General features: G+C 38.7%; 2 protein-coding genes across 5 annotated transcripts in view; one reads left to right on the top strand and one right to left on the bottom strand.

The window, feature by feature from the left end:
- Nucleotides 1–1453: 1453 nt before the first annotated feature.
- MIER3 (MIER family member 3) lies at nucleotides 1454–25011 on the top strand. 3 transcript variants are annotated; one of them, XM_005306613.5, is made up of 13 exons: nucleotides 1454–1575; nucleotides 2449–2473; nucleotides 5316–5461; nucleotides 7548–7682; nucleotides 9092–9212; nucleotides 10092–10177; nucleotides 10392–10464; nucleotides 12987–13138; nucleotides 13629–13710; nucleotides 19192–19286; nucleotides 20530–20657; nucleotides 20819–20964; nucleotides 21072–25011. In XM_005306613.5, the coding sequence occupies exons 1-13, from the start codon at nucleotides 1567–1569 to the stop codon at nucleotides 21527–21529; spliced, it is 1656 nt and encodes a 551-aa protein (XP_005306670.1). In that variant the 5' UTR covers nucleotides 1454–1566; the 3' UTR covers nucleotides 21530–25011. The 3 variants fall into 3 exon arrangements, with proteins under 3 accessions (XP_005306670.1, XP_065455047.1, XP_065455048.1); XM_065598975.1 differs by having other exon boundaries at nucleotides 1455–1575; nucleotides 19195–19286; XM_065598976.1 differs by lacking the exon at nucleotides 1454–1575 and having other exon boundaries at nucleotides 2446–2473; nucleotides 19195–19286.
- The window catches only part of SETD9 (SET domain containing 9), a 48032-nt gene continuing 24685 nt past the window's right edge, over nucleotides 2360–25706 (bottom strand). For both annotated transcript variants that reach the window (XR_002889524.3, XR_006176170.2), the window contains exons 7-9: nucleotides 8383–8549; nucleotides 6631–6662; nucleotides 2360–2547 (exon numbers count right to left, since the gene is read on the bottom strand). The gene's annotated coding sequence lies outside the window, so the exon portion shown is untranslated. The remainder of the gene's footprint in view (nucleotides 2548–6630; nucleotides 6663–8382; nucleotides 8550–25706) is intronic.

Raw genomic sequence — 25706 nt, 5'->3', positions numbered from 1 at the left:
AGTCTGTATCAGCAAAAACAACGAGGAGTCTTTGTGGCACCTTAGAGACTAACAAATTTATTTGGGCATAATCTTATTTATAAGCTTATTTTATTTGTTGCATCTGATGAAGTGGGTTATATCCCACGAAAGCTTATGCCCAAATACATTTGTTAGTCTCTAAGGTGCCACAAGGACTCCAAATATGGGGGTATGTCCCGTCTCCTACATTCAAGTTCTGGGATCATTTTCTCCAGGTTATGTAGATACTACTTCTAAATGTCTGTGCAAAGTGAGAGGATGATTGGAAACCACACATACATACACACGCTTCCTACTTCTTTACTACAAACAGGACCAACTAAACCATGTAGATACCAGTCTACATTCTTGACATGTTAAATCTCCCTGGAAAAGTACACAGTGCCTTTGAATCTGGGGAATTTGCTGATGATAATGATGTTGACTAAAAATGTCACCAGCGCTATTACATTTCAATGACACCTATATAAATTTATTATTAGATTTCATTGTACTCTTTAGATTGTTGTTGTGATGCTTTGAGGTCACAAAAAATCCAATTTTATGTCTTGAAATGATGCATGGAGTCATTACATTAATAGGAAGGAATGCAAGTTGAAAGTGGTCATTTTAATGTGTTGATAGTGTCATTATTTCTTTTTCTATGGTAGTGGCATCACTTTACAGCTCCACATCATATCTCATCTTTAAGTAGACTTAATACACTTTCAAATGATGTATGACGTGCGTGTGTGTAGAGAGGGTACATTAAGTCAACCAAATTGGTGGTGTTTTCCACTCACCTATATGCATCTCTCCCCCCCCCCCCCCCAAAGCACATGAGCAGCACTCATTAGTGTTTGTGCTTTACCCAGGAAAAGTGTAAAGGAGACCTCTCTCAATGGATCACACAGTGGAAGACAGGAGGGCCGTTCTCTTCTCCTGATGGGAGAGGAGTGCCTGGGCAGCTTTCCTGCATATTGTGGATGGAAAATGCCTTTTCTGAATGGGCTAGGGGGGATCTGGACAGCCCTCTGTATTGTGGGGTGAAAAGCGTTCTCTCAGGAGGGTCCCCTGAGCAGCCCCCCTTGTGGGATGGACAGCGCTCAGCACCCTCTCAGGAGGAGATACAGGTTACTGTGCAGCGCTCCTGTATTGTGGAATGCACTCTTGGGATAGGGTAGAAGTCTGGACAGCCCTCTGTGTTGTGAGGTGGGCAGCACCCAGCACTCTCTGGGGATGGGGCAGGGGAGTCCCAGGACAGCCCCCTGTGTTGTGGGGTGGGGAGCACCCAGCACCCTCTGGGGATGGGACGGGGCGGTCCCGGGACAACTCCCTGTGTTGTGTTGCGTTGTGGGGAGCGCCCAGCGCCCTCTGTGGCGGGGTGAGGGCAGACTCTGGAGAGGACAGGAGGAGGGTGCCTGGGGGCTGCCCTCGGCTCTGCGCCGCCTCCCCTCTCCCTCCCTGGCCGTCTGCGGCTCCAGCTCTGGCTCCGGCTGCCATTGGCTTAGCGGCCCCATCCGGGCACTTGGCGCAGCGCTACTGCTCAGCCCGAGCGGTCCCAATATGGCGGAGGTGAGCGGGGAAAGCGGGCAGGGGCGCTGGGGTCCGGCCGGCTCGCTGCGGGGCCCCGCTGTGGGGAGGCTGCTCGCGCTGGTCCCGCCGGCCCGGTAACCTCCCTCCGGAGACGGGAGGCCGGCAGCGGGGCTCCGGGGGCGGCATGGGGTCTGGCGGAGCCGTCCGCACCGGGGCAGCGGGAGCCTGCGCGACTAGGCCGCGGCCGCTCGCTCTGCGGAGCGGGGTGCCGGGTCCCAGCCCCGGGGCGGCGGACAGGCCCCGGGCACGGCCGGGGCGGGCTGGTTCCCTGGCCGGAGCCCCGGGGGGCGCGCAGAGGGGCCCCAGCGGCTAGCGAGAGGCGTAGGGGGAATTGGCCGGTGGAAGGAGGAGAGAGACCCGGACTGGGGTGCGCGGAGGAGGCGGCGGCGGCCGGTCTGGCTCCCTCCGTCACTCCCTGCCCCTGTCACCTCCCGGCCGGGCCGGGAGAGCTGGGATGGCTGGACTGGGCTCTTTCTCCGGGGCCTCTCAGGAGACCGGGCCGGGGAGAGGGAAGAGAGGCGATGTGGCGGAGGAGAGCCAGCAAGCGAGAGACTGGGGCAGCGGGGATTGGGATGGAGGGGCAGGACGGAGGGGACGGGAGAAAAGCGCTGAGAAGGAGAAATGAGGCGTCTACCCTAGGGGGATGAGGAGAGACAGGAGATAGAGGGGAGGAGGAAGAAGAAAACTGGGGGAAGGACAGAGAGACTCCTTCACAGAGAGTGATGCGGGGAGACAGGGAACTTGAAATGATTGAGAAACCTACCTGTTATTCTAGCTGTAGGATTCCTTCCCTGATTTCTAGTTGCAGCGCATCCATCTAACATCTCTTCCTCTTTCTCCTTTATATTCCAGGCTTCCTTTGGAAGTTCGAGCCCAGGTTTGTCCTATTTACTTAATTCTATGGTCCCAACAGCTGGGTAGCGTTTGGTAGGGGCTGGGTTGCAGGTGCTTCTGTGAAAGACCCACCACAAACTTTTTCTACTTCTTTACAAAGTTCCCCCTCCTTCCCCCCCCCCCCCCAGTTAGTTCACTTTAAATGTTTTATTTCCATGTCTCCAGTTTGCTGCCTAATAACAGATGGAGTGTGCCGTAGAACAGTTCTCTCACCAAATCTGTAGTCTCAACTAGTTGCCCAATAATTTATCCTTGTGTAACTGGATTTTTTTTTTTTTAACTTTTGGAAGTCAATTTCTTAATAAAAATATGTAGACTTAAGAGAGCGACCACTTCACTGATATCCCTTAACTACAGGCTTCTAAAATTCTGATACTAGTTATTAACAAGTTTCAAACACTTTTCAGTTATTACTTAGTCTTTCTTCTTAACCTTAATATTAAGTATTATTATTTATCCCCCATTTAAGGCCTCAATCCTGAACAAGTGTATAAACATTTAACTTTACACATGCAGCTATTCCCACTGACTTTAATAGGACTGTTCATGTGTAAGATTAAGTTCATGCATAAGTGTTTTTAGGATTGGGACCTTATTTTGCTTTTGTTCCTGAGCAATCGTCATTCTCCAGATGAGCTCAAATAGTAATTTATCTTTGATAACAAAAACTAGTCTTTACAATTTAATTGGCTGCATTTTAACTACATTTGTTAAACTTATTAATTTAAAATAAAATGTTTACATATCTGAATAAAAATACTTTGTCAGATCATTGAATATTCCAAGTTAGTTAAGTAAATGGTATATTTTTGTTTAAAGACTGTAAATGGAATACACTTTCCACTTTAGTTATACAAACAAATGTAAAACAACATAGTGCAGTAATTAGCAAGTGTAGTTTTCAGAATACATAATGTACAGCATCTTATATTTGAAATTATTATTTAACAATTATGTATCTGGATACTTCTTTAGAAGCTGTGGGAGCAGTGTCTAAATAATATAACTAAAAAATTCAACATGTAAATGTAGTTATCATAATTAAAAGGATATTATCAACTAGTTTTAGGCTCTGTAGATTTTGAGAGTTCTACAAGACCTAATACAAATTGTCAAGTTTTAATGGATGCTTTTTTTTTTAAATATAAAAGGAACAACTTTTGGTTTGAAATGTTTCCCTGCAGTGTTGTGAACTCAAACAATATTGTTCTAGTGAGAACTGGAAAATGAAATTGAGTGTTTGTTTTATTTCTGGATAATGAAAATAATGTTGAAAAAGAAAGTAATGTTTAAATCTAGAAAGTGAACAAGAAATGAAATGCTTTAAAAATCTTAAGTGTTAGCAATAAAGGGAAGGATCTTTTAAAAATTAGTATTATGAGACTTTGCCTTTGAACCCAGAAGTATGGTGTGTGTTTTTTATGAAACCTAGGACCAATATGGATGTTTCAATGAAATTTAAAATCAGAACTGCATATGGAAATCAGTTCCTACCAAAAATATTTCTGGGCACTTTCTGTGATCTAAAAGTTACAACATAGTGCTAGTGCAAAAGAACCGGAAAGTGAAACTGAATGGAAAAGAAAGTGTATTTGGCTAGTCTGTCTACCCTAGCTGAAAGAATGCAATAAGTAAATAGAATAGTGAACAGTTAAATTTTTAAGTTCTTTCTTTCTTTCTTTCTTTCAGTAATCTGTGATGTTGAATGTAGTCTTGTGGTGTAGAATACTTATTTTTTAAAAAATGTTTTAAATCTAATGGCTTCCTTTCTAATATTGTCATAAAAATGTATTTAAATTAGAAAATGCAAAGCAACAGAATTTTTTTTTTTTTTTTTTTTTTTTTTTTTATTAACACAAAAGGACTGTAGGTAGCCACCTAGATAATGTAGCAATTTCTGTTGGGCCAGATAGTTGCCACTTACATTATATTCCAAAGAAATTAATAAATGAATGTAGTCTGTTTCTTGTTCTGTATCTTTCGTGTATCTTATTTGAGAATTAGAACTCCAGTGGAGTTTGTTCCTCCATTCTGAATAAACTACATAGAATGCAATTGAATTTTAATGAAACATCTCATTCATGGGACTAAATTCTTCTGACATAGGTGCTCAATTCTTATTTTGCTATTAGAAGAAAGTTGATTAATCAGAACAGCTTTGAAGCTAGGCTGGCTATTCTATTCAGTGAAAAAATATGCTAGTCTCTTGTCAAAGACAGGCTCCACAAGCGACATATTGCTTCTAGTTACAGCATCAAATCTAAGACCTTGTGTCAGAACTATATTTTACATTGTTATGCTCGTTTTGGACATGTTTTTTAAGAATCTCGTGGTTCTTATCTTATACACAGTAAAATGTGTAGATATGACTAGACTTTCTGAAAATGACCTAATTTGATCACTTTCAACGTAATCTCTTTAGATCACCAAGTGGCTCAAATTGCAGAGCACAAAATTGCACCTACAGTTTACAGATACAAAAATGGAGGCCCAGTTAAAGCCACTTTAAAACTTGTTTCTTACTCTATACACCTCTACCCCGATATGACGCTGTCCCTGGGAGCCAAAAAAATCTTACCGTGTTATAGGTGAAACCGCATTATATCGAACTTGCTTTGATCCTCCGGAGCGCGCAGCCCTGCCCCCCCGGAGTGCTGCTTTACCACGTTATATCCGAATTTGTGTTATATCGGGTCACGTTATATCGTGGTAGAGGTGTATCTAGAGAATATTGACCTTTCATTTAAAAGAATGCACACAATCTTATTTTGATTATAGTATGGCTTTGTATGTTGGTAAAGTGATTCATATTGTTTTTCTTGTAGTTGGTTCTTTATCTTCTGAGGATCATGATTTTGACCCTACTGCTGAAATGTTGGTACATGACTATGATGATGAGAGAACTCTTGAAGAGGAGGAAATGATGGAGGAGGGCAAAAACTTCAACTCTGAAATTGAAGATTTAGAAAAGGTAGGAGAGGGGCTTTTACCTTCTTTTCCTAATCATACAGCTACACTGTACTTACTTTAGTAAATACAAAGGACATTCTACCTTCTCTTTCATTTATCTTGTTTAAGTAAATTCCATAGAAACAATAGTAAATGCCTTTGCAGCCAATATAAAATAGTCAGATTTAGCTATTGGATATATGTGGGTGGATCTTCAGTTGGAAGTTACCACAGAACTCAGTTGATCAGTTCCAAAGATTTCAGAGCTGTGTTAATTTAAAGTACTTCCCTTCTAATTAATATGACAATAGTGCTTTTGCTTTGGAAGAGAAATTACTCTCCCATGGAACAAGTTTGTCTTGTGTTTATAAGTATTTGATACCACTGTATCAGTTCTTGTTTTTATTAAGTGGGAAATATATTAAAATCATACACCACAAATAGTATTTAATGAGGACTAGCTTCACTTCAAATCAGAATATTGATTAAGCACAGTATGAACTATTTTATCATGGCCATAATTTCATTCTTACCATCAATTGCTTTATTCCATAGCCTTGTTTAAGTATGATGGGCCAAATTAATGGTGGTTCTGAGGCAGAAAATGGGTGTAAGTGAGTTTAGCTTGCATCAATTTGCCATTCTGTAAATGTGCAAAATAACTTGGCCCCCTCCTGCTGTATTTTACACTCTTCTGTTAGTTGCTTTTCCTGTTACACCCCATCTTCATCCTTGTCTGTGTGTCACCCATTTTGCACATCCACTGAATGCCAAATTAATGATAGTTATACTGCTGTTTGCTGAGCTGCTTATAGCACCATTCACATAGCTGCAGAATTTGGTCCAGAGATTTCCAGGGAGATGCACCTGGTAACACCAGATCTGAAATTGGCTGTATATGTTTAATAGTGTAAGTTTGTATTTGCTGTATGTGGGACAACACTGCATATTGGTAGGCTTCCATACCACCAATTCTACCCTTTAGAAATTACCAATTTTTGTTGTAGGTTTCATACATGCAGTTGTAAATCAGAAATAACATGGTTTTAAAAACTACACTTGGTAAACTCCACAAAATTACCTATTTGCTGCTATTTTGGAAGAGAGAGAATCAGTGCCAATAAATTAAAGGATATATTGTTTTAGGTCACAATCCTGCAAAGATTTAAGCACGTGCTTAACTGTACTCACTGTGAGAAGTCTTTGCTGGGGCCCTTAGATGACTGCAAGAAAAAAAAATCACTTAATCAGAATGTGAGTTCAACAAGGATTTTAAAACAATGTTTATAAGTACTTGAAAATATTTTCAAGTATCTCCATTGATATGAATCAGGCAACTGACTAATGCCTGGGAATTGCCACATTATTAATTGCAATAGGAAATACAGCCTGATGACATGTAACAAGACGGGATTATCAAAAGCTGCTGGTATGCAGTTGCCCTCCCCAGTTCTTCCTCAGCTTACCCTCTTTGTCAGTCTCCCTATTTTCTCCTCCTCCTTACTTCCCCAAAGCAAAAAAACTGGGAAGTCAGTATAAAAAGTATTTTTGGGGGTGGGTAGAAGCAAAAACTAACAATTGCTGTGAAAATCTGTTGCTGGCTTCTTTTTGTGTCTCTGGCTGCAGCTGTGATTATAACATCTTGCCACGTTGTAAGTCTTCAAGTTGATAATATGGTTGCTTCCTGCTTCACTATTTCATATTTTTTTTAATATATCTGTTATCATAAAGAAATGTTAGTCAATCATACTTTACACTGGATCAAATGATTAGAAATTGTTTTTATATTCAGTTAATATTTACTTCTAAGCCTTCTCTTGTATATATCCAGTAAATAATTTTCAGAGAAATTTGAAACAGATTTTGAAAGTGCCTTAAATACATGATTATGAGCCAAATTGAGCCGTGTGTTTAAAAAAATTTGAAATACGTATTCAATTTTTTTCTAAAAAGACACTATTCTTCTCTTTGGAATTGGAGAGTTATAATCCTTTTAAATTCACTATTAAACGATTTCAAAATTAATCTTGTCCCTTTATGCTTGTATAACAATATGTAGTATTTGACAATATTAAAATGTTAAATATTTATAACTGTTCTTATATTAGGAAGGAAGCATGCCTTTAGAAGATTTACTGGCTTTCTATGGCTATGAACCTACAATTCCAGTTATAGCAGGTTCCAGTGCAGATAGCTCCCCAAGTGAACTTGCGGATGAACTTCCAGATATGACTCTGGACAAAGTAAGTCAAAAACATTTTTCTCTGTATTTAAGTTTAAAGCTAGGAACCTGTGTGATCTTTGTCGTTCTCTTGGTAATACAAAAGTTATTGACACCTATTAGTCTGAATGCAAAGTATCCACATTAGTCTTCTTAATGGACATTGAGAATCTGACTCCGATTTTACTTATTTACAGTACATTTGTAAATGAGGCACAATTTCATTAAAGTTGTTGATGCTACACGAGTATAAAAGAAAGTAGAAGTTCTTGAGTCATTTGTAATGTTAAAGACTTATAGTTTTATTTTGTTTAATATCACTTTTTAAAAAGTTAAATTTGGAACTTTCAGTAGTGTGTGTGTGTGAAGCTGGGGACTAATATTTATGACTTCAACTATATATACAGTGTATCAAAATTTCTGTGGATATATAGTTAATTTGAAAACTTGCTCCTGAATACTTTGGAGTGTTCCCTTCAACTGGATAAGAAAAGTATTAGATATGTGGAGGTGAGAGAGAAACTGTCATTTATGCAGAGACTGGGTGTATTATGCAACTGGTATAAAACCTGAAACTTCAGTGTTTTAAATTGTGACCCTTGGAGATGGTTTTCTCAGTTCTCCTGAACGTTTAAACTGACTGCTGTGCATTTTAGAGTCCAATTAGGATGCACATTTCAGTGTTACCGTGTGGTTACAAAAAATGTGGTCTGGATTGTTACCTGATGCATATCCACATGCAGTTCTTCCTCTCCAACTTCTCTGTGTGGAAGAGGGAGGCTCAGACGCATCTACAAACTCTGTAGAAGTTGCTGTTCACTGTTAAGGAGACTGAGTGGGGCAGGACAACAGGATTCACATCATCCTTTGTGCAGTCCTGCAGAGAACCCTAAGAAAAAGAAATATGGGTCTGGGCTGTATTAATTCTTCCAGAGAGTTCTGGGGGACGACATGGTTAGTGATCAGTTTCTGGTAGTGCAGCTCCAGTGGAGCTGTGATGCTAGGACTAGGGGAAACTCCAGATGGGCCAAGTTGATGCACAGCCACAGGGTCTCCAAAGATCCCTAGGCTGCTTTAGGTTTGGGGGCAATCCCCAGTGGGCTTTTTCACTGAAGGCAACTCCGTCCCAACCCCCTCTCCCACCTCCCAAGGGTTTTAATGATGTCAGGATGAAGAACCTCAGAGTCAGCTCTGGAGTGAGTGGTAAAAAACCACTTTCACACTGGTTTTGGTTTCTATACTTCAAAAATCTTAGGAATGTAATTCTGATTTTTTTGTGTTTAAGTTTTTGGGGAGTGTAGAAGAATAGAATAAATTTTGGTTAAAAGTTAGATAATGTATTTGCTAATAGAACCTCAAACTTGCTAGTTCAAAGGCTCACCAACCTATACTTAGTCCTAATTCTTTGATTTTCTTTCTTGAATGATACAGGAGGAAATAGCTAAAGACCTCTTGTCAGGTGATGATGAAGAAACACAGTCTTCTGCTGATGACTTGACACCATCAGTTACTTCACATGAAGCTACAGACTTCTTTCCTCGACCATTAAGATGTAAGAAAACTAATGCTATAGTAGTGCCAAAACATTCTAAGCGCTGTATAGATATATAGAAAGATTGTCTAGTTACAAAATTAGGGCCCAATCCTGGGAGGTACTGACACCATTGATTTCACTGGAAGTTGAGGAACACTGGCACTTTGCAGGATGTTCTAAGAGTATCATTTTTTGTTGACATTACTGATGATTCAGCTATAGAATCTGATACTTTTCAACTGAGTTGTGATCACAGAAAATATATGGTGGGTTAATTTCTTGACAAATACCCAGTTATTAATTTGGCTTTTATTTGGAGTGCCCTCTTGTCCGTTTACAGGAAAGGGTAAAGAGGAGCACACAATCAACTTTCTTTTAATCTACTATTCATTATTTTACATCTCCAGCATATTTTCTCTCGTACTTCTTTCCAAATTGATAATACTTGTTTAGCTCAATGTCCCTGAAACAGTTGGATAACAGAATTTTAAATGGACAGTGTAGAGAACAATTACCACAGCAAAGTAATCTGAAAGGCAACTGGGAGATAAATTGTAGTACTAGTATCTTCCTGTTGCTGTTCCCCAGACCTATACTTGCAGTGCCTTTGAGACAAATTATCTTATTTCCTTTGACAGTCAGCTATCCATTTCTAACGCACTCAGTTGCAGATATAGTACCTTCTACTATTTAACTTTTATGCTGCAGTTCCACAGAAAAGCAAATTATTAAGAAGACCATTGTCTCTAAATGAAAGCAGATGCTCTTGTTTAGTTTTTTTAAAGTAAAACAAAACAGATGCAATTGTAGTTCTATGTGCAAACTGTAAAATACTGCTAAGTAATACTGTTTTTGTTTTTGTTTTTTTGTTTTTGTTTTGTTTTGGTGCATATAAAGCAAACACTACGTATGATGGAGATAAGGAATCGGATGGTGAAGATGTTGAGGCAGACACTGGTAATTCATCTGAAGATTTGAGGAAGGTAACTAAAGTATTAATTACTTCCATATAATAAATCTCAGTGGAATTTTCTTACATAAAAAAAGAATCTGAAATAAAAACAAATGGTATCTAAAACAGTGCTTTAATCGTGGAATCAAATGCATCTTGTATTGACATTTGTAATGCTCATATGTCTTTGAGTGGAAAGTTAAAGTGTGTTTGTGTGATTGTTTTGTTTTGTTTTAAACCTTCAGGAAATAATGGTTGGTTCGCAGTATCAGGCTGAAATACCACCTTACCTGGGCAAGTACAGTGATGATGAAAAGGGTAAGTTCTTCTGTTTTACTTCTACTTGGTTATATAAAAACATTAAACATTACTTAAAAATCACGAGGATCAAAAATTGACTTCAGAAATTATAACAATAGTAGCCAAGACAAAACAGTGCAACTAAATTATCTCATTATAATATTTAATTCTAATGAATAACTTTGGGTATAAAATTCTCATAGAAAAGGAGAAATAAGAAAAATCAAATATTAAACCGGAAGGATAATAATACTAGACCAAATCATAAAATGGCTCCAGGAAGAGTTTGTTACTCACAGAAAATGCAAACTGCAATTGAATATGAGGTCAATTATTCAGTGACCTTCAGAAAGAGCATCTTTGCTTCTCTTTTAGAGAGGTCAGGCACTTCAGCCATAATCAAAGAATATTATTGTATTGCCTTTAGAATGGCATAGCTTTGTGGGATACAAAACTACTGCAGAAAAACATTAAGCAACAAACTCTCTGTTCTAAATAATTTCCTTTTACTGGCCAAGTAGTTTTGGAAAGAGAAATCCTGTGATCATTCTATAAATGTGCTTTTCTTTATTCCATTTGTTGCATGAGTCTGTCTCTATCTAAATTAAGGTAAAAATTAGTTTCAGTAGGAAAAAAGAGTGGATTTATTCAGTTCAGATGAGATTTTTATCTGAATACCTTTCTGCCCCAACTTTCTGGATGGTAAATAGCTGTAGGATTCAGAAAAGGTAAGTATTAAAACTGAAACTTCCTCACTTCCAGATACATCAGGAAATCTTGGAACTGATTGTAGAGTGCATCAATAACTGGATGGTATTAATTTTTTTCTGTACACTTTCAAAATTGTTTTTAATGACCTTTTTTACCTGTAAAATTCTATCAGAAAACAAATCTAATCAAACACAAGCCTGTGGGTGCTTTTGGTGGTGTTTCTGATTCCATTATGCCATTTGTCTATAACTCTGTTTTTATTCCTTTCTGGAGTCACTTTTAACAATTTAAAGTTAAATACAATGATGGAATACAGCCTTCTTAAAACAGTTGAATATAGTGCTAAGTAGTTTGGCTGTTTAGAGAAAAAATGACATCTCTCCTTCACCCTATCCTTAGACTTTCCAGAACAGCTGAGAGGTTTATACAGCTGTAATATTACAGTAGTCTTGTTATGGGTTTTTTGTTTTTAATAAAACTCCTGACCTTTCCTAAGATTTCATTTTAGAAATTAAAAGTACATGAAATGTACATCCTTGGTAACAGTGACAAAAGCAGCGGTGATTCTGGTGGCTTGGGCTTTGTGTTCCCTGGGACAGCTCTAAATTCAGTCTTGTAACGTTACTGTTTGTGAAAGCATCTTCTATTCTTGGGCAGCAACAGTATCTTATAAGGTGAAAAGGGTTGTTTTTTTAATTCCTCCTCATTGTAGGAGGTGCAGATCTTCCTCACTCTTTTGGCCTGTACCAGCCTTTGATTCCTTTGACTGCCATGGATCAGATAATTTATCTAATTTTGCATTGTCTGCAGACTGTATGACATGTTAAATGTAATGTCAAAAATGTCTGTTCGTAATACTAAATATTTTAATAGCAGGGATTGAAATTTGAATGTTTGCTGCTAACGATAATTAATGTTCAAGTCCTGTCTCGTGTTGTTTGATATACATAGAAGATATTTATAAAAGCCACTTACTTACATATTAGATTTTTTTCCAGTGTGATTTGACAAGATGTATAAATGCACAACCCAAACTCATTACAGAACATGTATGTCCCTTACTCTAGTAGTTGATGACTATTTGCGCCAGAAATCCCAGTATTAGCATCAAGATCAGCACGTCTAATAATATATAGCAACAAGTTTTTTTGAAGACAGTGACTGCTTAGTCACTTGCTTTTTTCCAGCATGGAAAGTGTTTGAACTGACTGAGGAATAAATGTAGTGCTAGAATTCATATTTTTTACTGCTCATTTATTGGTTTATTCTTTTTTACTGTTTTCAAGGATTGTGTGCAACTCTAAGCAAACAGAGATGTGACTGTATTCACTAGTTTATAAAACACCCAACTTTGTCATATATAAATATGCATAAATTTCTTGATTTGAATTCTCTAGTGGCCAGTAGATTTTTCTTTTTTCCTTTTTTTTTTTTTTTGGACAGGTCCTTGTCCTTAGAATTCAGTCCCTTCCCTCCTTGTTCCAATATAGCCTGAATCTGTTCACCTTTGTGGCACAGTGCAAGGCATATCTCTTCAGTGAGGTATATGGAAAGGGGTATTATTTGTGCATATGACATGATGCTATCAATATGTTTGATTTGATTACCTCTAGCTACTTTCTTGTTTTCTATCTTTGGGGAAGCTGCTAATTTCTTATGTCATAGTTCTAAAACATTTGTGCCAGAAACTAAAGTATATAAATTCAGTGGGGCCATATAAATTTACATCTGCTGATATTTGGTCTACAGTATCAAAAACACCAGGATAGGTGTGCATGCTCTCACTCACACAACCTTGTTTGTATCTCAATGGATTTTCCTCTTAACAGTGTATGAAAATGATGATCAGTTACTTTGGAGACCTGAGGTGGTTTCAGAGATTAAGGTTAAAGAATACCTTTTTGAGACCTCGTTAAGAACTGGAAATGAAAAAAATATTGGAAGAATTCCTGAAGGAATACACACACGGGACAGTGAACAAGTATGTTTTATATCCTATCCATTTGTGACACATTGCCCTGGAACTAGTGTGCATTCTCTTTATGCGTATGTGCAACAGGTAACAAAATAGTCAAACATTTCTTTTCCACAGGAAGTGCAAAGTAAGACTCTGATCCTGCCAGTACTTAATTAAGCACATGAATAAGGATTGGCAGGATTGGAGTCTATAGTATCAATGTTTGTGATGCAGCATGTGTATATGATTATGTTCTTAACAAACAGTTCTCAGTATAACTCACATCAAGCTTTAGATATCCACTTATATTTTCTTGTGAAACCTTATTTTAAGTGGTATATTAAGTGGTACGTAACTTTGTTTAAATTGTTTATTTTGTTTATGAAATTTTAATGTAAAAATTAATTGACTGATATGCAATTTGATCATTGAAGCTAGACACAGTGCCTTAAACTGCTTAGCTACAAACTTTAAATGACTTGTTTTAAACAAAAATATTTCCTTAATTTCATAGGCACTCTATGAACTACTCAAATGTAACCATAATATAAAAGAAGCAATTGAGAGGTATTGCTCAAATGGAAAGGCATCTCAAGGTAAGAGATTTCTGAAATAGTAGGGAATACTTTAAGACTCTCTTCAAAGTTATAATGTACAGAAATACTGAGACCAGGTTCTCAGCCCTAGGTCATCACCCTTTTCACCACCTGAATGGAACAAAGTGGATGTAACATGACTGTAGCTGGCCAGTTGGGAATTTCTACTGGAGGAGTTCACAGCGGGTGCAAAGATGGCAGAGCCAGTTCCTACTCCACCAACAGTTTCACTCTTCCCTACTCTGATGGGGGTAGGGAGGAAGTGGAGCACAGCAACACTTTGCTCCCCTCTGGCATTTCTCAGCAGGTTTATAGACCTGCTGAGATCAGAGCCAGCTATCGTAAATTAGAGCAGACTACAGGCTACTCTAACTCATGCCAAGAGAATCCTGCTTGAGAATCAAGAAACCATAGTTGGCTCTGTGATGTGGCCCCACCCTTTCCTGTACTGAACCCTGAATGTATTTCATCAGCACAAGATAGCTCCACTATGTAGTAGGATAGGTTGGTTTGTGTTTTCCACCTCTTGTCCCCAGCCTTTATGCTTTCCTTAAAAGTTAGTAGAGCTGATCCATACAGATAACAGGGGGGTCGGTCTTTCACTCCCTGTAGTTCCCTTTAACCCTATGCACAGATGAAAGCAAAGGCAAACTTGGGGCTTGGTACTGCAGAAACATCTTCTGTATAGTGCTAATCTCGTTCAACTGCCATAGACTTAAAAAGAAGTTGAAAGCACTCAATACCATGCAGGGTTGAGCCCTAAAGCAGGCTGTGGAAATGCAGAAAAGTGAAGTTAAAGTGATTTCGTTTTTAAAAAGACCCATTATAAGCAGTCCTGCTTCCTTAAAGTTTCAGATGAGGATGTTTTTGCCATTCCACAGACCAAACTTCAGGAGGTAGTCCCTGAAGTCAGCTAAGGCTTTGGGACAGTTTCAAAAAAGCATTCTGATGACCCTAGCAAATATGGTATCCTTGCCAAATTACATATTACAGCTCTAGTGCCTAATCTTGTAATGTGGCACGTTTGTAGTTCCACTAATTGTATTTGCTCTTACTATGTATTGTGCACTATATCATTTGAAATGAACAATTATTCCATCATTTATTTCAGTGAGACTTTTTAGCTAATAAGCATAATGTGAGAAATATGTAAAGAGTGTCGTAAGGATAAAATAGTTGTTACCTCATGTGACAAAAGTATTCTGTGCATTACAGGCATTTTCACTACATATTGTTTCTGCATAAACTCCTATTAATTGGAATGCTTGCAGCCTAGATTTCAGTGAGGCTTTGCAAAGTAAGACTAAAACCCAATAATGTGAAAACATGCTGCATGGTAAGAAAGTTACACTTGTGGCAGCAGTTTGCGATCAGAGGACAGTGTTCAGTCCATGGAACCAGGGTGGATTTGATTTAAATCAATTTGATTTTAAATCACTAGTCAGGAAGACTCGATTTAATCATGGATTTCTGCATAAAAGTGCATTCTTGTTGGTTGTTATAACCTTAATACATATTCTTCACAACTCTGAGATAGATTTAGGTTTCATTTTTAGGAGGTACACACTATACATTTTTAAAGTGATGTTCCTTTCATCGTCTTCAACACAGCTTCCTCCTGAGAAGGAATACTTCTCATGATGTTTCATTCGGGCAACCAGGCCTTGCATTTCTTTGTTGCACTCTTTTGCATTTTGCACGCATGCCTGTCTTACCCACAGGTAGAGTAACGTCATTAAAATATTCCCAAACTGGGTCTCTTTTATGGCCTGCTGCCATTATAGGTTTTCCATTCTAGTGAGAGAATGGTATGGTAGATCTCAAATCAATAAAGGCTACACTCAGAAAGACCTCAAGACTTCTGGAATATCCTGCTCAAATAGTTTCACTTTTGTTTCTACTGCTTGTCCCTCCCTTTTCACATTTATCTCCAGACTACTTCTCCTTGTCCAGATCCCCAACAATCTTCTATTCATTGAACTTTTTGAAACTTTGCACTTTTAGAGGGAGGTATTGACTCTGTGTACAGAAATTTGCAGATGGAGAATAGGGCTGAGGTCTGTTATTTCTCACCTCTATATATGATATTTAATTATTTAAAAATATTTGTGCTGTTAACAAGCATGTTATCTCTGGAGACGCAAATCCACAGTTTGAGAACCGCAAAACGAAGCATCTCTGATGGTATCTTCTAGACCAGGGGCGGGCAAACTTTTTGGCCTGAGGGCTGCATCGGGTTTCCAAAATTGTATGGAGGGCCGGTTAGTGGAGGCTGCGCCTCCCCAAACAGCCAGGCGTGGCCCGGCCCCACCCCCTATCCGACCCCTCCTCCTTCTCGACCCCTGATGGTCCCCCGGGACTCCTGCCCCATCCAACCCCCACTGTTCCCTGTCCCCTGACTGCCCCCCTAGGACCCCTGCCCCCATTTAACACCCCTGTTCCCCACCCTCTGACCACCCCGACCCCTATCCACACCCCCGACCACCACCCCGAACTCCCCTGCCCTCTATCCAACCCCCCCGTTCCCTGCCCCCTTACCATGCTGCCTGGAGCATCAGTGGGTGGCGATGTTACAGCCGCAGTGCCCATGGCGCCAGGACAGGCAGCCGTGCCGCCCGGCTGGAGCCAGCCACGCCACCGTGCAGCACAGAGCACCGGGTCAGGCCGGGCTCTGCAGCTTGCAGCCCCACTGCCCAGAGCATTACGCCGGCTGCCGGGGAGGGGCTGGGAGCTAGCCTCCCCAGGGCAGGAGCTCAGGGGCTGGGCAGGAGGGTCCCGCGGGCCGTAGTTTGCCCACCTCTTTTCTAGACTGAGCACTGAGTCCCATTGGGTAGATAGAAAGATTAACCTAAATAATCTATACAGAAGCCCTGGAACCCCATAAGATTGGGTCCCTAATCCATGAACTATTGGAACTCATTTACAAAACTTTTCTTAAACATTACATGAATATATTGTCTCATACTATAGAATTCAAATTTATAATTCCTATTCCATAATGAGATCTTTCAGCTATAATGTATCTTAATTAAAACTATCTTTAGATAGGTTTTTTCCTCAATGAATTTTATCAAACAAATCCAATTTTAAATAAAAAAAAAGATATATTTTTTTTAATAATTGATTTTTATCCACCCTGCATGAAACTTTCCCAGGTCCTATAATGGGAATTTCAACCTACTGTATTGGGCTTGCTGGCAGGTTAAAGTTTCAGTGGCAGGTGGCAGTCAGGACATTCTCAGTGGAATGCCTGCACCACTGGAATCTACTCCCTGCATTGTTCTGCCAGAATCCTGTATTGGTGAGCTGCAGGACACGGTGTAAGAGTTCATTGATTGGTCAACTTTTTGAATAACTTAAGATTTCACTTAATAGGGAATTCTTGTTTTGGCAAAGAGATCATTTGTGTTGCCTGTAAGCTGAAAGGCTCTTGTTTTACTGTGTAACTGAATGATACAAAAAGGACATTAAAAACAATAAGCAGTAATTACTACTATAACTGAGGCTACCTCATAATAAATGTACAGATATGTGGTTTGCCTGCTACTGTCTTGTTCCTTGATGAGGTAAATACGTATCTCCTCTTTCAGTATACTTCAACGTGAAACAAAATCAAAACAAATTATGACATAACAGGGAATGTCTGCTATTATATAGTGGTTTGAATTTTGGGAGAATGGAGGTGAGAACCCAGGAATGTGATGATGGCAAACTATGTACTAAATACTAAGTAACAATAATATCAAACTTTGAAAAAGCAAGGGTAGTGGAGGCTAAAATGATCCTTATATAGAGTTTGAGCCACATGATCTTAAACTGTGTATTATAGTACTAGGTTGAGGCGCACAATAGAGAAAGATCTGAAACCCCATGGAAAACAGGTTTTTCCTTTGATCTGTGTGCGTGTGTTGAAAATGAACACTAACTTGCATTGTTACCAATTTGTAAAAAGAACTACAAGTTTTTTACAGAATTAAATGTATGGAAAAGCAGTTTCTCCTTTGCCTATTTTCCAAGGTCTGTGGTTCTTTGTATCCCTGCAAGAGTAGACACCTTTGAAATCAGTGCAGAAAAATACTTTGCTTCACATGCTGGTGATGTTTTCAAACCTTGGCAGATTTGGGCCCAGATCCACAAAGGAACATAGGCATTGCAACACATAATATTTAGGCACCTTGCCACCCATTGGAATGCACAGCCCCAAGTTAGGTGCCCAGGCTCCCTGTACAATGCATGGGGTGAATTAGGTGGCTAAGAATGGGATCCACAAAAGCTAGCCCACTGAGTTGGAAGTCATCTAAACTAGCCAATAGGAAATGCTGAAGAGTGAGGCCTAAGCCTCTCAGGTAGTTAGGCACCTATCTCTGCTTGGTGTCTCAGCTGTGAACCCCTTCCTGGAGTTAGATGCCTAAGTGGTGTTTTTTTGTTTTTGTTTTCTGCAAGAAGTGCAGGAGGTGGCAGTGGCCTCCCTTATAACTTCTCACTCAGTAGTTCAGGTGCTCAGGAGGAATATGGGAAACGCAGGTTCAGTTCCCCACCAAACCCTGCACGTCATGTGGAGAATGTATTTGAACTTGGATAAGCCACCTCTCAGGTGCATGTGCTAATCACTGAACTATGGATTTTCTCTGGTCTGATGTCTATTTAATTATTTATACACAATGGAACAGCTTCAATGGGACAGATTGAGAGAGACCCATACCTGAATATCCCACAGTCAGCGGTAAGGGCAGTCACACCTAAGAGGTGGAAAATCCAAGTGGGGGAAATGACATTAAGCAGAGGGGTAATTGAACCTGTGTCTTCACATCTGAGGTGAGTGCCCTGATCACTGGGCTAAAGGTTATAAGGCTGGCCACCTCCATCCCCCCCTAGCAATTTTGTCTGGGTTTAGGCATGCTCTGAAAATGCCTACTGGATTGGGCCCTGCAGGTGAGAAGATCCTCCTTGGATTTAGGTGTGAGATTGGTGCTTAGACTGAGGCAGCTGTGTGCATGCTCTCTGGCAGAAACTTAGGTGCCTAGGGAACTTTAATGGTGGAAACTCCTGGCACCTAAGGATTTTAGATGCCTCCATGGTCAGGCAGCAGCTAAGGGTTTTGGGGATCTTGGTGGTGCCTAAATTATGGATTTAGGTACTTAAAGGAGCAGTTAGGTGCCCAAGCCCTTTTGTGCACCTGGCCCTGGATGACTACAAATAAAATATAATAATAATAAATGAAACTCTAACAGTCCTTTATCATTCAGTGAACAGAGTAGTGTATCCAAAGTTGATGATTAGCAGATTGTCAGTTTTCTAACCAACAGTATAATTAGAGGCTTCAGTGTATTAAGAATAAGACAAATTCTAAAGAATTTAGCAGTTGCTCTTCAAAGTGCATTTGGATTTTCATGAATGTTATCAGTACAAATGTTTGTAACTCAGTTTCTGATGGAAATTATCTGAAAATAAGTGCTGTTCTTATTTTTGGGAATCCTCTAGAAGAGATGACCGCTTGGACAGAAGAAGAATGCAGAAACTTTGAACATGCACTTCTGATTTACGGGAAAGATTTTCATCTCATACAGAAAAATAAGGTAAGTGTTATGTACTTAAATTGGATGTAGAGAATGGTAGTTTAGTCACTTAAAATCTATAAAAGCAACTAATTTAACAGAAGCATTGCCTACAGTGAAATATGAGGCAATGTATTAGAGCTGATTTGTCATTTGCATGCTAACTTTACCACAAACGACATTCAACAGTCAACATTTTCAAGATCAGTCAACCTGTTAGTCTCTGAAATAGTGTTGTATTCACATTGCATTCATTTATGCATTTGTAATATAATTTTGTTGTGTTATACTCTATGCTGCTCTGGCTTTGCACTGCCCTGGATTCATTCTCTGAGTCTAGACCAGGCAAAATAATAAAATACCTTAATTAGCTTATCCATCTCATAGCCACCAGGGGCTTGGAGTTCTGCAGCCACACAGGACTCAGCCACTAAGGTGCTAGAAGGAAAGTAGAGTACTGTACAGTTGTCATTCAACAGTAATTCTTTTGACTAAGGAGTGGTGATGTGGACTCACTCAGCAAGGAGACCCATCTACTCCTCAAATGGAAGGATGGACGCTTCTGTAGAGGGATGGAGGGGAAGGAATAATACATGGAATAAGAGCCTAGCTAGACTTAAGGATTGGTACTCTCAGAAACTGACCTGTCTTTATATAAGGGAAACAAGTGTATTTGAAGCCTTAAATTGCACAGTGCATGTAGATTCATGGATAATAGGGATAAAATGGATCTTTTGGATCATCTAGACCATCAGGACTACTTCCATTGTAATAGTCTAGTTTTGCACACACCTGTTGTCGGAGCCTGGGCAGTCTCTGCTGACTAACCTTACAAAAAGGAGAGTTTCCATAATACCTTACTTATTTTCCCTTTTAGCTTGTTACTCTTCATACTGCTCTTAGCTTTCCTCCCTTTTTTTCTTTGCATATTTTGACTCTTCATAAATTGTTAAGCTGTTATGAACTGCTATTGAGACATTAATTTTTGTCCTGGACACTGTCTCAATGTAAAACTTAATTTAAAAAAAAAACAAAAAACTGGATTTTCTATAGCTGAGCATATTAAATTGCTTTATTGCGTGGATCTAAAATAGTACATTTTTCAAATTTATATTGTTAGAAGAATCTCTTAATCAGAAAAGTAACTTAAGAGAATGTAGGAGAATGGGGACGATGGAGAGTACTAAAACCTGCCCCCCTTTCCCCCTGCCCCTCTTTTTTTTTTTTTTAAACTAGCATGTTAATTCTTCCTGCCCCATTTTAGGTGAGAACTAGAACAGTTGCTGAATGTGTAGCATTCTACTACATGTGGAAGAAATCAGAACGTTATGATTACTTTGCTCAGCAAACAAGGTTTGGAAAGAAGAGGTACAACCATCATCCAGGGGTCACGTAAGTACAGAGTGCTTGGAATATATCCTTACTGTTGTCAGTTCTGCATCTAGAGTTTTTTCCAACTTTTATCAGGGTGGTGAAATGCTGCAGTGATGTTGGATTAAAGAAATTCATCTCCTAGTCACACACCTGTCTCTAATATAAGGATGTCTTTCTAGGGACTATATGGATCGGTTGGTAGATGAAGCAGAAGCCCTTGGTGGAGCAGTACATTCTTCAGCCTTAACTGCTAACAGCAGAACAGAGCCCATTCCTGATCAACAGCTCAGCATTCTGAACTCTATCACTGCCAATGACTTGACAGGTAAATCAAGAAAAATCAGTATTGAAGTTTAAAAGACTGTTTTCTGTTGTAACTGTACCTCAAGAAAGTCTATTTTTATTTAAATTTTGTTCATTTTTTTTCCCCAGCATTGACCAATAGTGTAGCTACAGTCTGCCACTCTACAGATGTGAACTGCTTGGAAGATGCCTTTTCTCCTCTGGACAGCTTACCCCGAGCACCAGTTAATCATGTGCCTGTTGTAACAGAAGAGTTGCTTACCTTGCCTAATAATGGTGAAAGTGATTGTTTTAATTTATTTGAGACTGGATTTTATCACTCGGAGTTAAACCCAATGAACATGTGCAGTGAAGAGTCAGAGAGACCTGCCAAGAGATTAAAAATGGGGATTGCAGTCCCTGAATCCTTTATGAATGATGTTTCTGTAAATAACTTGGGTGTGGACTTTGAGAACCACACACATCATATTACCAGTGCCAAAATGGCTGTCTCAGTGGCTGACTTCAGCAGTCTATCTGCAAATGAGACAAATGGTTTCATCAGTGCCCACACTCTACACCAACATACTGCCCTTCACTCAGAATGATTCCAGTGGTGGACTACAAAAACAGCGGGTACTTAATGCAGCAGCAGACTTGATGGGAACTGTCAGGTTTGCTTAGTCTTTCACTGGAAGTTTGAACTTTATGACATCAGTGATGTCTTTGTATGTATAGAACTATATCTTGATTTATCAAGAATAATTTCATTTTTCAATCCATACGTGTGGAAATGTCCTATGATGTTCGGCAGAGTTTGGGATTAAGAGAACTCTGGTGCAGCTTTAAGCTCTGCTTCAATTTTTTTTAAAGCCTGTAGACAGAGGTCACCATCTCAAAACCAGCACAGAAGTTGTGAACTGATTGAAGTGGCTTTTTAGTCTAAGTTACTTTTGCCGTAACAGATGCAGTGGAATAACAATGTTTACAGGTACAGATCCTGATTCCTGCTCAATGTAGCATTTTTTTTTTTTAATAAAGGCAGGGATGGGTTTCTTTAATTTAAACTGCACAAAGAAGGATATTTTTTAATGGAACCTTCTCTCGTGTGATACTAAACTAGGGCACTTCAGTTTACAAAACAGCGAGTTCATCTTGGTGGAAGCTAGCACAAGGGACTGTATGAGCAAAGTGTGAAGACATACACTTAGATGCTGTTGCAAAATTATAGGCCATGGCTACCTTACACAGAAGTAATTATACTGCCAGAAGGTTTCTGTGTACTTAAACTTATTGGCTAAACAAATGCATTTTAGAATATTGTATTTTGATGGGGTTTTGTCCACAACTTTTAAGAGTGTATTGTAATAAATAACACCAGTTATTTGTATCAATTTTTTTCTGAGGCAGCTGATGTATAAAGCCACAGTCTGCAAGGTTTAGGATTGACCACTAAATGGTTTACATTTGGGACACACCTTAAATTGTTTGGAGCACTGCAGTTCATTTGAGGGACTATCTAGATTTTTATATAGTGCAGTACAACCTTGAAGTATACACTTGAAAACTTCCTTTAGCATGGATTGTGTTTATTTCTTTTGGCAAGTCATTGTCTCAAAATGGCATTTCAATACTTTTCTCAAATGGGAATTGACAGCAGTACAAATGCATCTCATACTCAAAATTGTTTATGCCAATCAATTTTTTGGTGAATATTAAGATGAAATTTTGGGTCACCATAAATTATTCCATTTAATACCCTTTTATTTAAGTTGTGTTACAGATTCCGACAAAACATAGTATTGGTATGTGAGATGCTTCCAGAGCATACAACTTTCAGGTTTGTGCTTTTTTTTTTTCATTTTTGTTTACAAGATTCTGAAGTTTAGCCCAGTACAATTGAATCGCAGTAGACTTTCCCACACACACTCAGATTTTTCTTTGCACTGTCTGTAATGCAGATTAATTGCCACTAATTTGCTTGCATTTTTTAAAATGCTTAAGTTTGACTGCATTGGTAATATTTGTAGTAATTGCTTCAAGGTTATGCTGAGTAATTTAGTAGTAGAGACTTTGGGTAGTATTTGAAAGGGACGAGGGTATTTATTATATATACTGTGAACTGCATTGACATCCTGATTTTTGGATGCGGCGTACTCCCAAGTTTTCTTTACAGCATTGTAATGAAGATTGCTTTGAACTGTTTACGCAATAGCACATTTACCATAAAAATTAGTTTAGCACAGTGGACAAAAGTAGTTAGCGATAATTTGTTATCAATTCTTTAACTTAAACATCTGAAATATGTAATTCTAGTAAGTACACAGTAAATAACGGGTAGCCTTGGCTACAAATGTCAGAGTACAACACAGGGTCAAGTTGTCAGCTTCTTGTTGCTGTGTTTTGTGCTGAACTTTGTACCTTGTTTCTTTTGTTTATGAATCAACACATTTTTATGTAATTTTGTAAAATACTGGCCATATTTTTTCATTGTTATACATTCAAGTTTAACTATGGGTTTACAGTGGCTGGTCTGTATAAAAATCATTACACAAAGATGACTGAATGCTTATACCAGTTGCACTTAAATGAACATGCCCATTCTCATTAGCTGATGCAGTAATATATTCAGTTTATCTATGCATTGCTGGGATCTTAATATAGACAGAGACTTGTCTAAAGTTTGGATTGTCGGCAAGTTGAATGGACACTTTAGTTATTTAATAAAGACTTTTGACCAAAATTCAGAAAATGATATGAGAGAAAAAAGATTTCCGGCTAGTCTAATAGATTTTTAAATTCTAATCTTATTTAGCCTCGTGGCTAGCTAGCTGGTAACGTTTACTTTTAATTCCTTGTTAAAATGAGGCAATAATTTGCAAGATTTGTAAATATGTACATTCTGCATATCTTTTTAGATATCTATTTCAATATTTTCTGACTACTTGTGTATAGTAACATTTTTGTGCATGCTTGATGTGACATTCATAAATTTGTACCACTATGACTTTATCCTTGTAAAATAGCTATTTATTGAATTTTTCTTTTAAAAGCTGGACTTACCTATTTTTCTCTCAGTTTAAACATTTAAATGGAGAACTTGTTACTGTTTATTAAAAGAATTGCGTTTTGAGGGTCAGCATGAAGATAACTGAATTGCAACCATATGAAGAAATTCTATTGCCTTGATTCTTGGATGGTGAAGCACAATTCTTGTAACAAACTGTGATGAATTCTTTGTCCTTTGCCACGTTTTTTTCTTCATATGAACAAACCAAAAATCCATAATGGGCAATTGCAGTGTTGGTAGATGTATCTTTTATGTACAGGGAATCTGAAGAGGATAGCTGATTCATTTAGAAGTGTAACTGGTGCTGTGATTATAGCAATACTTTTACTTTTGTTAGTCATGTCATCTTCTCATGCTAGATTTTTAAATGTTTAGTTTTCCTCTTGTCATGGTCAAACTGCTGAATTTACTTGAAGGATGTACATTACTGTTTGCAGAATACTAAATTGTGTACAATTAGGTCAATGAATTGTGCAATTGTTTCCTGTTTTTAATTTTTAAAACTGAGGGTCAAAAATGTGTGAAAACTTCAGATCCAGTAGAACATAGTAATACTACAGAATTTAACCAAAGTCTCTAGTGCATATTTCAACTTTGAATGTAAACTAATGGATAAACTGACCAACAGGGACACTATTTGCCCAGAATTACAAGCACATTATCTACAAAGGGGAAACTAAATACAGTAATTTATAAAATGACAAGGTTACTATTTTTTTAATGTTTTTCACTTAAGGAAATTACCAATTATTGTTTAAAATAGTATAGGTCTGATTATGGCCCTCTTACGCCACCAGTGATTCCAGCCTTTCCCAGTTTGAAATAAGCACCCTGTGTATAATGACCTAAACCAGTGACAATCGGAACAAGTTTTAGTATCAGATGTTCAAGAGGAAGTCGCTATTGTTGCATTGGTTTTAATATTTGTACATAAACACTGATTTTTTTGAGCATTATTTTGTATTTGTTGTACTTTAATACCTGGTGTACAGTTCCAGAAATAAATGTCTGGAAACCTTTTTTTCTTTTGTAAAATTGCTTTCATGCATCTGCAACACATTATTTATCACTTAGAATATCTCTTAATGTGTGAATGTTTTTTAAGATGTGTAGGACACTCACTTTGATAGTATGGCAATGTCTGATCTAGTTACTATATAGGGAAGAGAGATTCTTTGGACGTCTGTTGTAACAGAAAGGCACAAACAGTTCTAGGTTTCACTTTATCTACTCACTGTGGCGTCGGAACAGCACGTTTTGGAGTATTCAATAGTGGTATCAATAAAATAGCACTTCTCAACTGCAGACCATTTTAAGAAGCCTTACCTTCTCCTTGTGGGGAATGGGAATGAGTCCTATGTACGGTATATGGACACTAAGTCGGAGCTAAAGTGACTTGCCCAAAACCGTATGAGGAGGGTTAAACCAAATTAGAATTTTTAATTCTTGGCTTCCAGTGGTCAGACCATGCCTTCTCTTAAGCAAGTGTGTTTGAGCCATTAATTTGCAACTGAATGTCTTTAATATCTTTGATGAGATGATCAAATCTAGGAGTAACACCATGATGCTGAACTTAATGTTGCTATGCTCAGCATTACAGCACCTAACCTCTGGGTAGCCTGCTGCCTGGTGGAATCCTCAAGCCCAAGGTTGAGTGCCAGGCTCCCCACACACTGCATGGGGAGAGCTAAGTGCCTAAGGTCTTGGCTACACTT

The sequence above is a fragment of the Chrysemys picta genome, chromosome 6 (assembly GCF_011386835.1).
Source record: "Chrysemys picta bellii isolate R12L10 chromosome 6, ASM1138683v2, whole genome shotgun sequence".
NCBI classification, from domain to species: Eukaryota; Metazoa; Chordata; order Testudines; family Emydidae; genus Chrysemys; species Chrysemys picta.
Note: the sequence above shows the minus strand (reverse complement) of the source record. Positions and strands in the feature narration are given on the sequence as shown.

What these genes read in the sequence shown, in the direction of transcription:
- MIER3 (XM_005306613.5), top strand. An exon ending in GTACAGTGATGATGAAAAGG is followed by an intron (nt 10,465 to 12,986) that starts GTAAGTTCTTCT and finishes TCCTCTTAACAG; the next exon opens with TGTATGAAAATGATGATCAG. An exon ending in ATCTCATACAGAAAAATAAG is followed by an intron (nt 19,287 to 20,529) that starts GTAAGTGTTATG and finishes GCCCCATTTTAG; the next exon opens with GTGAGAACTAGAACAGTTGC.